Source organism: Gasterosteus aculeatus, chromosome 7, assembly GCF_964276395.1.
Source record: "Gasterosteus aculeatus chromosome 7, fGasAcu3.hap1.1, whole genome shotgun sequence".
Taxonomy (NCBI): domain Eukaryota; kingdom Metazoa; phylum Chordata; class Actinopteri; order Perciformes; family Gasterosteidae; genus Gasterosteus; species Gasterosteus aculeatus.
Genome location: NC_135694.1, coordinates 25,610,264 through 25,623,222, shown reverse-complemented (window position 1 = coordinate 25,623,222; position 12,959 = coordinate 25,610,264). Strand labels below are relative to the sequence as shown.

General features: G+C 43.1%; 1 protein-coding gene across 12 annotated transcripts in view; it reads left to right on the top strand.

Annotated features, from left to right (window-relative positions):
• LOC120821566 (neurexin-2) overlaps positions 1-12,959 on the top strand; it is a 90,521-nt gene that overhangs the window by 20,902 nt on the left and 56,660 nt on the right. For 9 of the 12 annotated variants that reach the window (XM_040180260.2, XM_078106716.1, XM_040180266.2 and 6 more), the window contains exons 4-7: positions 1,495-1,524; positions 1,765-1,776; positions 6,576-6,877; positions 9,013-9,174. In XM_040180260.2, the coding sequence (XP_040036194.2) occupies positions 1,495-1,524; positions 1,765-1,776; positions 6,576-6,877; positions 9,013-9,174 (506 nt within the window). The remainder of the gene's footprint in view (positions 1-1,494; positions 1,525-1,764; positions 1,777-6,575; positions 6,878-9,012; positions 9,175-12,959) is intronic. The other 3 variants (XM_078106711.1, XM_078106712.1, XM_040180263.2) reach the window with 1 other exon arrangement.

Below are 12,959 nucleotides of genomic sequence, written 5' to 3'. Positions count from 1 at the left end.
CGCGTTGGCAGGCAAGGCACCCAAGGGTGATCGTGTCTGCTGCACGGCGAGTGCTGCAGCACGGAGCTGGTGTCACACGTGGAACATGTGATGGAGCTTTGTGCCGCCCTAACCCCTTAAGTGAGATTTCATCTAGGGACTAAACAGGGACTTTAACTGTGGCCGAGTACGAGTCTATATGCTGATGCGCTGATGAGAAGTGTGTGTGTGTGTGTGTGTGTGTGTGTTGGCTGACACAGTGGGGCTCCTGTGCTCAGCAGAAGTGTTGCATTGTGTCATCCCCGTCTCCTTCTTGGCAGGAGCAGCATGCGAGGGATGCCATGTCATTTCTGGCTGGCGTTTTAAGGTATTCGCCTGTGTTTTCTTAGGGTGGGACATGGGAGGGAGAGACTTAGGGAGGGCAGACACAGAAGTGAATCAAATTTGGCTTTGATTGCCGCATTGTGCTCAGGCCGACCAGCTGGACTCACACACACCGTCACCTGAAACCGCTCAGCAATATTGCGTGATTGATGTGCTGCAGTGCATTTTCATTTTGCGTTCATGGATATATGGAAGTTTTTTTTTATTGCTTTTTTCTGGGTTCCAGTTATATTCATTGCAGTGCTGAAGTATGCTGTCTAGTGCATCCCAGAGTGCTGCATGTGTTGGTCAATGCAGGGAGGCCCCCAACGTTCTGCACAGCAACCACAGCCGTATCCAATTGGCAGAATATGGAGAGAGGGATGGGGGCACTTTTGTCTTGGCTGGCTGCTATTTTGCTAGTTTATAGTCAGCGAGGTGAAACACTCGATTCACAGCTATAATGTTTTTTTTCCCCCAGAATTAAAAAGGTTAGGTGGGACAGATCGTTATTGTCCGACCGGTAGCTTGATGGTTGTTACATCATAGGATGAGCTAAGCCTATTGAGCTCCATTAGATGGTAAATCCTCTGTGAAACAGCGCATTGGCCACTGAAGATTTATCGGATAAGGAACGGTGTCACTTCTGCCCTTTTACAAAACGCTGCCATTTTGAATGTTAAACAGGCTGAAGTGGATTTGCGGACCACTTACATGCAAATATCAGTGTGTAGAGACGAGCGGCTGAGCCTATGGAGCCCCAGAACTAGTTTCACTTGTCAACTTTAGTTTTACAATATTACATAAAGTAGGATTTATGGATATCTGGTACGTCTCGAACGTTGTCGCCATCAATTAAACATACAGTGTGTGTTCCATTTAGAAAAAAGCATCTGAGCGAGCAACTACCTGTAAGGGTTGCACCTATCAAGATGTTTTTTTCTCTCCTTGCCTTCCCTCTCCTCCCTTGAGATGTCTGTCTGTTTTTAGTTTGATTTTCCCTTTACGTTTTAGTTTGAACTTTGACATCCGTACCTACCCCAGGATGTCTGTCACAAACTGCAGTCCAACATTGTGACAATGCTTTTGTTCTCCCGAACCTCTTTATGAACTTCCTGTTTTCGTATCCTTTTTTCTGTTCTTTCCCTCAAGGTCTGGCGCACCTGATGTTAAACCGCCAAGGTATGGGGTCTATTGGTTTGCTTCTCCTTCCCAGCCACCTGATCACAGCATTTCCCCTGCCCTGAAATCATTTTAGTTAACTGTGCTGCACTAATATTTCCTCTCCTCTTTTTTCATATACTTGCCTATTCGTTTTTGCTTCCTGTCATGTTATACTCACTACTCACTCAATCTTTGTCCGTCAAACCCTTGTCCTGACCACTGACTGAGCTACCGGAACATCACCTTTGACCTCTGCAGTTTTTCGCCAAGGTAATGCATCTATGCTAATAGCCTCTCTTCGGTTTGGTTTAATGGTGTTTTGAAAGGAAATAAACAGGTGTCAAACATAAAGAATAAGGTATTAGCAGTCCAATTGCAGATAAAACGTACTTCGTTTTTGTAAAATACAGGTGCATTGACGATGTCGCTGTTTATTTAAAAATATATATATTTGCATTCTTTCAAAGCAACATGTGACATAATAATACAACGTGAGTAAGTTATACATATAGTTATATAATTATTTTAACATAATCAGTATCAATAATCAACGTAAACCATGGTTTGCATACAATGCCGACGTCTCTTTCTGTTATACGTTCCTTATTTTTTGTAGTACAAAAGCAAATCAAATAGTATCATGAAAGTACTTATTTTTCTAATGCAATCACAGATGGTTTATACAAAAGGATCAGTGGGAGGCATATTGTGTATGTTGCATATATACAGTATGTAAACATTAATGTAATGCAATTAAGTAAAATACTTTGACATACGATAAAAGGGTAATTATTATATATATATATATATATATATATATATATATATGTATGTATATACTGTAGTACAGTATAGATCGCTCAGTATTTAATATCCAGTATTTATGCTTTGTGTTTTCTGCAACAAAAAATCTCCATCCTGTCGCCATGGCAATAAGTATTGCTTCCAAACGCAGTGACTTTGATGACCTACTCTGTTGGTATGAATGCGCTTTGCTCATCAGCAAAATGCAACAGACTATTATCTAGAAAATAGATATTTTCTCATTCAAATTTTGACAAAATAAACACCTTACGAGTCTTTTTTCTAGAAATGATAAAGCATATTTTGTTACTGCCACAGCTCCTTTTTACATGTTCAAATGAACCGTGTTCTGTTATTAAGAGATTCATTTTTTATTTTCAACCGACTACGTGCTTTGAAATATGTGTAATTATTATAAGAGATCATTATGAATACCCTGCAGATGTTAGCTGAAATAGTTTTTTATGTCATCTGTGGATTACATTGTTTCCACTCTCATGGGACCCAAATTGGAGAAGATGAGAAGAGTGTGGCGGTACCCTGGGTGTTCTCATACACATGTTCTGGTGTAGAACCGATAACACTAATATGGAGGTCATTTATAGTAGATGAAAAGGCTTAAGCAAATACTTCACAGTATGATTACACAAGTTTTTCACAGTCTCTATAAATGGTGTCGCTTGAGGCCATACGGGACTGTGACATTATAGATTAAGGCTTGGATTCTTTGGCTACTCGCTTTGGGATAAATGTGTTAATGTACAGATGTAGTAATCAGTCTTTACAAGGCAAAAAGATAATTTTAATGTAAGCTTCTACTTTAATTGCCGTGCATGCTGACAGAACAATGCAATTGGATGTATGTGTATGCTGCTGCTGCTGTTTGCACAATGATTAACGCCGTCTGCTGCTTTAAAATAACGCTGGAAATATCAAACATGTAGAAAGCAACTGTGTCCTAAAGGCCAAAATGGGATCTGTCAGGAAATTAGGCGTAGACTTAATTGCCCCATTTCATGCATCAATAAGAGGCAGTTGATAATTGATTATTGAATGAAGATTTATAGAAATGGGCCTCCGAGGTAAACTGAGCCATGGCACAGCGACAATTAGTAACGTGTAAAGTGCATCTGGCCTCATGACATTTACATGAGGCATCAAAGTTTTATTCAGCCATTTATCGTTGCGACAAATATTTTTTATTAACTCTGACAACGTCCCAGATAAAGCCTGAGGGGGATACCCAAGGGAATAGTTTGATTTGATCTGGATTCATTTTGTCACAAATAATTTCAAATCAAATTCACGCCGCAGTTGTCGCCTTGCATTTTTTTAAATTAATTCAAATATTTCAAAAGACTTCCAGAGGATTCAAGAGGGGCTGATATTTGCATAGGCTTCAGCCGCATAATGCTTTACTAGTGTTTACACAAAGACGTTCTGTAAATATTGAGGCACAGGTGCAGCTTACTGACCACCCGAGGGTGCTTATGCACTTCCATGCCTCCAGACGAATGATAAACTGATGCCCTGCCATCCACATCCCCGCGCTAACTGACTTACGTTTGGGCAAAACCAGACGACAACTGACTCCTCCGCCCCCCCGAAGCAAGTCAACAACTGCCATCTGCGCCCCGGGCTTTTGGACCACTTTGAAATGAATCAGATGTAAAGCTGGATGCTAATGAGCGCTGCACACTTTGGTGTGGTGCAGCCAGTGCAGCACGGGGTAATTGCAGCGGGGACTGGAACAGGTGGGCTAATGGGAAGTAGTACCAGATCATTCTTTCCTCCTGGTGGCAAGCACTTCTCCCTTCTCCAGTGTTTGATGTTCATCAGGCGGTGAGAGTTAGCAGCTAATGTGTAGCTCTGAGCAGTACCTCTGCAGATAATCCTGTTTGGACATGGGCACGGAGGGGAGAGGGGGGGGGGGGGGGTGCAACACCAGCTGCTATTATCTATTTTTAAAGTGAACTTGTCCAACGTTCAAGTGGCACCCAGGATGCTGCTGCTATCTCCATATGTTGTAGCTGTGTATTTAAGCGGGTTTGCCACATCTGCGCCCCGAGGAATCCCTCCACCTCGCGTTAGTATCCTGCATTTAGAGCAACGGGGTGAACCAGGTAGGAGGAGGGCTCATGTATAGTAAGACTGAGAGAGAGACGCAGGGTTAGTGTAAAGCAGCAATTTGTGAGAATTGGAAAAGCAGCATTTCTTCGCTGCGCTGAGCCTTGTTTTTTCTGCCAACATGCGCACGTATTTGCATGCAGACATAGTTAAGCGCAGTTGTCTTACAGTCGTCGAGGTAGAAGGTCGATGGTTCTGCCCCCAGCCAGCTGCAAAAAAAAGTGCAGAAAGTGCTCCAGCAGCCTCTCTTAGTTGGTGTAGCGACTGCGGCCCGTGTCTCTGATGGCATATCCTCTGAGTTATCCTTGTGTCAGAGCAAACACAAGCCAGTATTACCTTTTTCACAAGCTGGTAAACATTGTTTCTGCTGACACCCCTCAGGAAAGCAGCAATATTGCTCGCTGCCTCTCCAACCACCCACACACCTCCACGTCGACGTCCCCATTGTAGAAACCTTGGAATTAAAAAAAGACCATTCCATAGGATATGATGCAAATCCTCCTCATGCCGACTGCATGTGAAAAGCTTTCTCGAATATTATATTAAATGGCCCCGCATGAGGTGTCATTAACTACAACGCCGGATGTGGTGGCCAGCACATTACGGCAATGGATGAATGCACAGTAAGCCCTTTGCTAAATTAGGCCATGATACATCTGGTGACCCATAATCATTTATCTCAACTATATATATAAGTTGCCTTTATTGCTCACTGCTCTGACTCTGCACCTCCGATCGGTGGTTTACATTTGACCTCGCCATCGGTCGAACGCCGAACTCCACATTTAAGCTCAGCAACAACGGCTCAGCAAGTTGCTGCCTGCGCAGTAGTTGAGCGAGTACACTCAAACAACAGAGACCAATGGGACCACTGAGTCTGTTGGCTTAAATTGGCCCCAGAGTTCAGAAGCCGACATTTACTGTGCAAACAAACATAGGCTTAGGGGACAGCTTATCTCTCACGCTTGAAACTGCTTGTTTAGGAGCTTTGAGGCTGCATCTCATAAAGAAGCAAAAGAAGGGGCATCTGCACGGGGTCAAAACAGCCCGTCCATGAGTTCGACAAACGCGTGAATTGGGAATTGGTGCCGTTTGTCTCGTCATTCAGCACACAATACGGCCAATGTATATCCCAAAGGAGGTCTTTGCAAGCTCACAAAACAACATTTGACGCATAGCTGTGTGACCTCTTGCCGCTTTGGGGTCGAGTTCAGTTTTCAGTTCAGTTTGCTGCGCTCGTGTTTTTGCATGACCTCACAGTCCCAAGATTTAAAGCTTTCTACGGAATAGTTTTCATTTCCCGAAATCCCTCATCCTAATTGATATTGTACAGGTTTTCCTGTTTTTTGACAAACGGAAATATGCATCTATCTTTCTGTTCATCTATCTTCAATGTGTAGTTTTTCATCGCTTCAGAAATCTCGTCATTTTGTTCGTCGTTCATCTTGTGTTGGCGGTTACTGCCGAAAACCTTAAACAAATCAAAAAGCTTCGTCTTGTGCAAGGTGCAATCATTAAAGCATCTCTGTTGAATCAGCTCTAGCATCAAGAATGGTTTTGTGTCTTATATGTAAAGATGTTTGACACTAGAGGCACATTCAAAGCGTCATTAATGCAGCTTGTGAAAAGTTACGTTGCTAATATGTGGAATTCCAAGAAATTATATTTATGCGATAAAAAATATCTCCCAAGAAATTCTTTGAACTGCGACTGTGAATTAGATGTTTACCCAGACCTGACAGATTTATATATAGCTCACTTGTGTTTTCATAGACGTCTGCAGCATAGAGAAATTGGCCAGACGGGGCTTTGGCTCCACAGTCGGATCAGCATATTGTTGGTTTTGGTAATTTCATTGGATTTGTTAACAATGAGAATCATTCATCTCTGGCCCATCTGTTATTAACGTGCAAGCACCGGGCAGGATTTTGACCTAACGATGAGAGTATATATATCACAATATATAGGCAGATTTTATATTTATAATACTTTTTGCATTTCCTACTCTTCATGTTTCGCTCGCCAAAGCCTTAGCTATCCAGCGTGTCACTGAAGGAGTGAATATACCGAAGTCGGTAAGTAAAACCCAAGTCTGGTGACAGAGTCAATTATCTAAGATGTTTCTCCTCCCCTCTCAGGGCAGGAGGAGTCTGTAGCCACCTTCAAAGGCAATGAGTTCTTCAGCTACAACCTTTCCCAGACTCCCATTCAGAGCAGTTTGGACGAGATCACGATGTCCTTCCGGACCCTGCAGAGGAACGGCCTGCTGCTTCACACGGGGAGGTCAGCTGACTACGTCAACCTATCTCTGAGGAACGGCGCTCTGTGGCTGGTCATCAACCTGGGCTCCGGCGCCTTTGAGGCCCTGGTGGAACCCGCCAAAGGGAAGTTCAACGACAACGTCTGGCATGATCTCCGAGTGACGCGCAACCTCCGGCAGGTGGGTGTTCATCTGTCGCCTTAGACGGGCGTGCACCTTCCTCCGTGTCCGTAATGGACCTTTCTACCCGTTTCAAAGTTCTGACACTGTAGATATTACAAGCTCATATCAGGTCTTTGCCCTCTTTTTTTCATAAAATAAATTGCTTCGGCGGAAATCACTGTCGTTTTATAATCGACTGACGTAAAGCTCTTTTTACCTTGTTGAAAGACTGAACGCATCCATCGCACACAGAATCTCTGCAGCCTGGTCTTTTTTTCAACCTTTACAGAACAATATTTCCCTGCTGATTTTCACATTGTCACTTAACGCAAAAAACAAATCCAATTGAAATTATGAATCAGAGACGTGATGGAGGAAAGAGGAAGACAGTCGTGCTCTACCAGTACAACTTGGCCCTACGGTGGCATACTCACTAATACTAACTAAATACTACCCTTTTCCCCTGGACAAAGCACACTGCTTCATTTTCAAATTCATTTAAAGTCTCCCCCGATGTGAATTTGCGTTAAATCAGGTAAACTTTTTACTTTAATCACTCTACAATTGCCCATTTCTGCAGTTCTGTGTCTGTGTGTGTGTTTGTGGTGTATTTGTGGTGTATTTATGTACTGTATATACAGCAGTGGGCAAAAAAAAGTATCCCTCTGAAAGCTAAAGGGGTCCTTTGCCATGTGTTATGCATTTAGAAGTTAGATTTTATCTGCGCAGAATTAGGACTCATTTTAGATGTAGCTCCCTCATCATCACCAATATATTCTGAAATGTCACATTAGGCTGAATATATATGCAGTATATAAAGTTGCGTCCTCCTCCACATCAATTTCCTTAGCCGGGCTTCCAAAAGAGCAGCTATCCGATACTTACAACGTCGCTTATGCTTTCAGCCGTGCATTCGATCCCTGTGTAAATTGCTTTCCCTTTAGATAAGTTACAACACTGACATGTAGATGGGGGAACTGAAACTCTCAAGAGAGCGCTGGTGGAAACATTTTATTAGTTCCGGTGCTGCTTTTTTGGGGAGGGGGGGCAAAAATGACAGTCTCCCCCTCCATCTGTCTTTTGCTCTCCTGTTTTGGGCAAACACATTGGTCTACTTATTTATGGGTCTGAACTCACACACAATGCTAATAAGCATATAAAATGTCCTAAATACTGCACCCACTTCTCACTAAAAACCAGGAATATGCTTCACTTTAATGAGCTCTGTGTGAAACCCGGTAGTGCAGAAATCCAGCAGAACGATGTTAGAGGAAACTGGTCGTACATTTCTAGACGGGTGAAAAAAGGAAGCAGCATCGGCTGCCGGGCGTGATTTTTCTGTATCTTCCTGATGTGCAGTATCATCAACCCACAGCTAAGCTTTGCCATTGTCCAAGAGCAGCATTCAGAGGGCATCACCACTAGAAAGACAGAAATCAATACCTGCCAGTACCAGTGAATGAATGGAGAGGTAGGACCTGGTTTCACAGAACCGACATCTGAACAAACCCTGTCAAATGGTTCTTTTGTGTGTTATCGTCTTACTTTCAACATAACAGCGATTTCCCAGGTGACTGCCTTACATGTTTGAATTTTAATTTCCCTTTCTGGATTTGAAAGGATTGTATTATGACATCTTTCTCTAAAATCACTTGATATGTCTGAAACATTACAACAATTAGTTGATGGATCCCCTTCCCCGTTGGAGCTTATTTTCTTCACCTAAACTCTGTTTATCACATGAAGTACAGTATTTAAATAAGCTTTTCCTTGTAGATTTTCTTTTCAGTCACTAAGAAATCTTTGGTGTTTTCACTGATTACCCCAAAGTGGAAGCTGTTACCTTTGTGCAGGAACACACGGTGACTTGAGGCTTATTGTCATGGCAACAAGCATATCATTTCTTCTCCTATAGCCCTATTCATTCATTCGTGTACTTCATGTCTGCGCACTGATGAGACTGATGGGAATGATCTTGTTTTGTTGCCGCCGACACACATGCAATGTAGCTTGCCATCTTTCCTCTCCCATCAACAACAGTATTCAGCCAAAATATCACTTAAAGGAATACATTAATCAAGAGATATCTTTTTTTCTGGGTGACTTAAGATCTCTCCATGTCTTTTCTATTTTTTAATGACACCCTCCTCAAGGTAACGATCTTAGTGGACGGGATTCTCACCACCACGGGCTACACTCAGGAGGACTACACCATGCTGGGCTCCGATGATCTCTTCTACATAGGGGGCAGCCTGAACACAGCCGACCTGCCGGGCTCGCCGGTTAGCAACAACTTCCTGGGCTGTCTGAAAGATGTGAGTACAGCTTGACCTCGCTCCCAGCGGACCTCCGGAAATACTATCCCACCCTTCTTCGATAGCAATACCCCTCCCTGCAAGCAGAGCAAATTGAAAATCACCCCTCACATTCGCATTGATTCTCCCGTTGGAGGTTGTCTGAAGGAGAAACAATCAGCTGCGTATGCGCTGTGCGGAGCATGTGCACTTATAGAGTCCTGGGGGAATCCCTCTGAGAACTTAGCACTAATACACAGCAGAAACAAACGCTTCTTCCTCATGCCCGAAACACAGTGTGAATCATTCATCTGCATTTCCACACATTTTAGGCTTTTTAGCTCTACACCTGTCAAATGTATTATCTTGAGCAAGCAATTAAAGATGATGAACTCAGCATTTGAATTAATTCAGACGCAGCAGTAAATAATGGATTAATGCCCAATTTCAGCCCGGCCTTACACATGTTTTATGAAGTGAGCCATCTCATGAAAAGCAAATGACATTGTGGTGTAAGTGCATAAAAAGTGAGGGGAAGGCCTTCCCTTACCGAGGATGCATTACAAAGAGACAATACCAAACAACAGGCAGTACTTTGAATTGAAAGTGTCACAGTAGCATATCGCTGTATATAGATTTTTTTTCTTGGGGCCAAAAACCCGGCACAAACAAATTAGTTCTCTAGGCAGAGACGCTTACATCAAAGGATATAAGACCATTTATTCCATAAATGCCTCTAAACTGTTATAAGGCTCCACTCCTGATCTCCATTAAATCCAGCTGCACGGGATTCAGCAGGGAGTACAATGCAGAAAGGACAGAACAGACATGTCATGTAGAGAAGAAATATTCCGACTAAGCGAGTCACAGCGGCAGCAAGTTGGAACAAAGGATAACAAGCAGCAGCTCCTATAAAGGTTTAGAATACCGGGGACAGTTGGTGATTAGCCGATTATAAGTGAGTTATTTTTAAAATTTTTAGATTTTCTTATTGGGACCCAATCAACAACGAGCTTTCACTTGCAAAGCTCAGAGCACAATGCATCTAGCTTGTGCAGTCACAGAATGTATATGTATATATACCAAAATTTCCCTCTTGAGGGATCAATAAAGTATCTATCTATCTATCTATCTATCTATCTATCTATCTATCTATCTATCTATCTATCTATACGAGGAAGCACCGAGACCTCAGACAGCTGCACTTGTCTATAATAGGTACTTTTTGTTTCAAAGGTCACGCACACATAAAAACTACTGACGAATACTTCACGTCGGCGGCTTAACTACGCTGGGCGGGAGGGGGGACATTCAAGTCAATTGGTCGGCCTGTTGGCCTGGACTGAAACATCTCAGCAGCCATTGGGTGGGTTGCCTTGGTGTGTGGAGAGACATTCATGCCGGCCCAAAGGGGAAATCATACAGACTTTGATCCCCTGCCATTTTAATAAAGAGGATGTTGTTGGTGGTTTTAGGTAAAATGTGTCAAGAACTATTTGATGGATTGCCGCCGTCAAAATTATTAAAACGTATTTTTGAACGATAAGCTTCACCTTTATTTTCTGTTTCGGTCCAACAGCTAATTTGAGCATTCGAACAAGCTAAATTAAGACATAGAACCTGGCAAATATCACCAGATAAGCATTTAAGCATGTTAGCATTTATTAGTATTCTGCTTAAAGCTCGGCGTGCTAAAGTACAGCCGCTAAGAGCTGGCAGCATGTTGTTAAAATGTGTTTTCGGCTAATACATTACACATGGTCTGCGTAGTTTTCTTTATCAAACTTGATAACTGAATGCGTATATATGTTTTAGTTATATTAAAGCACATGGCAGAGCACCAAAGCGTTGAAGCTGAATTATTTTAGATGGAGCGTTTGCATAAACACCCTGCAGTGTGAATACGCTGAATGAAAATTAGATGTTATTTATGGACAGGTTATTGTCCCAGCACCCTTCCAATGCTGCAACCTCCGCTCTGTGGGTGGTGCAGCTGGTGGTGGTGGTGGTGTTTAGACCTAATGCTGTGCACAGGCGCACAGATGTACCGTAGGCATGCAGGGGGAGCAGCCCGACCAGCCCGAAAAGTCCCAGTAACGAGGGCAGGCGCGGAAATGATCAAATGGGATCAGCTCTGCTGTGAGATCCAGGAAGCAAGTTCAGAGACGGGTCAGTCAAAGCCTGAGCTCTGAGTTTTGGTGGTTTAAGTACAGGAACGAAGCTCTGCTGCAAATGAAAAGAATTCAACCGTACGTATTAATCTTATTCCACGGAGGAAAGAAAGGCGATTGAAATATTTATTGCATAAGCTGTGTATCTATTTAGAGGTACATCTATTTTATTTTGGTTGATTGCAGAGAGTTTGGGCCATGACCTATCGATCAAGAAGTGACACGTTAATAGATGCGAATGCTGCTGTGCAGAGACCATTAGGTTCATGAGCTACAGGAATATGACGGCCTCTCACGGGCCAGTGTCATGACTACAACCACTGGCGGGGAGCGATTCAGTTGTCCTCAAGTCACCAGGTTATTGGTCTCCAGTATGTGTGTGTGCCCACAGGATATCCGACAGCACACTGCATCATTAGCTCCGTCTGCTTTAACGTCTCAAAGATTGTTCCCAATTTGCTTGTGATGAATGTGCTCTCTCGGCTGTTAGCAGCAGAGAAGGTCTTCATGCTCAGACGGCTGTTATTCTTCACCACTTGAGTATAAAAGACATCGGGGTTTTGTCGATCCACACTAGAGGAGCTTTATCCTCGCGTTTCGGGACGCTGTAATCCTTGTCACATACAACAGGCGTCTGAATTGGTGAAATAGGATTCCAATTCCTGTATTGTCCCCTGGGTTATGTAACAGCGCTGCAGAGGTCACACTTTGCCTTTTTTTTCATTGCCACATGTGTATTTCGGTTCAATGCGGTGTTCTCTGTTGTAAACGATATGCGTTTGTCGCTGCTGGCGCGCTTGGAGGCGTCTTGATTGACTGCCGTCCCTTTTAAAAAAATGGCCTGTTACACCCATTTCTCCATGGTCAGCTTCACCCTCTGATTTCGATGCTTAATTAGTCACACCGAGGCGGTGTGAAGTGTGATATTGGCTCAAATCGCCTCTCAGCCCCGCTGTTAGTCCTCGGTGCAGCACACAGTGTCACCTCGGGCAGCGGCTGGTCGCAGACTGATCCGGCAGATAACAATGGGCTCGGGGTGACTAACGACTTTTACAAAATGAGACAAGAATCGCAGTCTCCTGCTGTGCATATTGATGAACCCGGAATAGAGACAGAGTAGAAAACAATAAGCGCTTTCCGCATAAACAGGTGGGTTTGTACGTAGCGTAAGTGGATATCTTTCTATCGTTGCTCCCTTTTTCCTTTATTGATCTGCATTTTTAAAATAACCAAATAAATGCCTGAAACACGGGAGAAGGTCTGCTGTGTATTATCAGATTTCTTTACCAATATTCTGATGTATCTGCATTGTGAGCTGAGCAGTTTTTGCCCTTTTACAACTGCTAGATTTGCCTATTTCAATATGGAATTGTGTGTTGTGCCTCTCTGCAGCCCACCATCTCTGCTTGGACTTGATCTCCACCCGTTTCACTTAGTATAAGCACATATAATTATTTTCCATTGTGTAGGTGCTATGACTGTGAGTCCTCCTCCTCCTCAAATGCAAGATTATTCTACTTTCACACCAATTGTACGTTCCTTAGTGACTCAACTAAATGTTTAAAACGTAAATGTTTTCATTTGCATTTGCATCTAAATGCATTTCCCGATGTCAAAAGCATTTCAGCTGTTGAT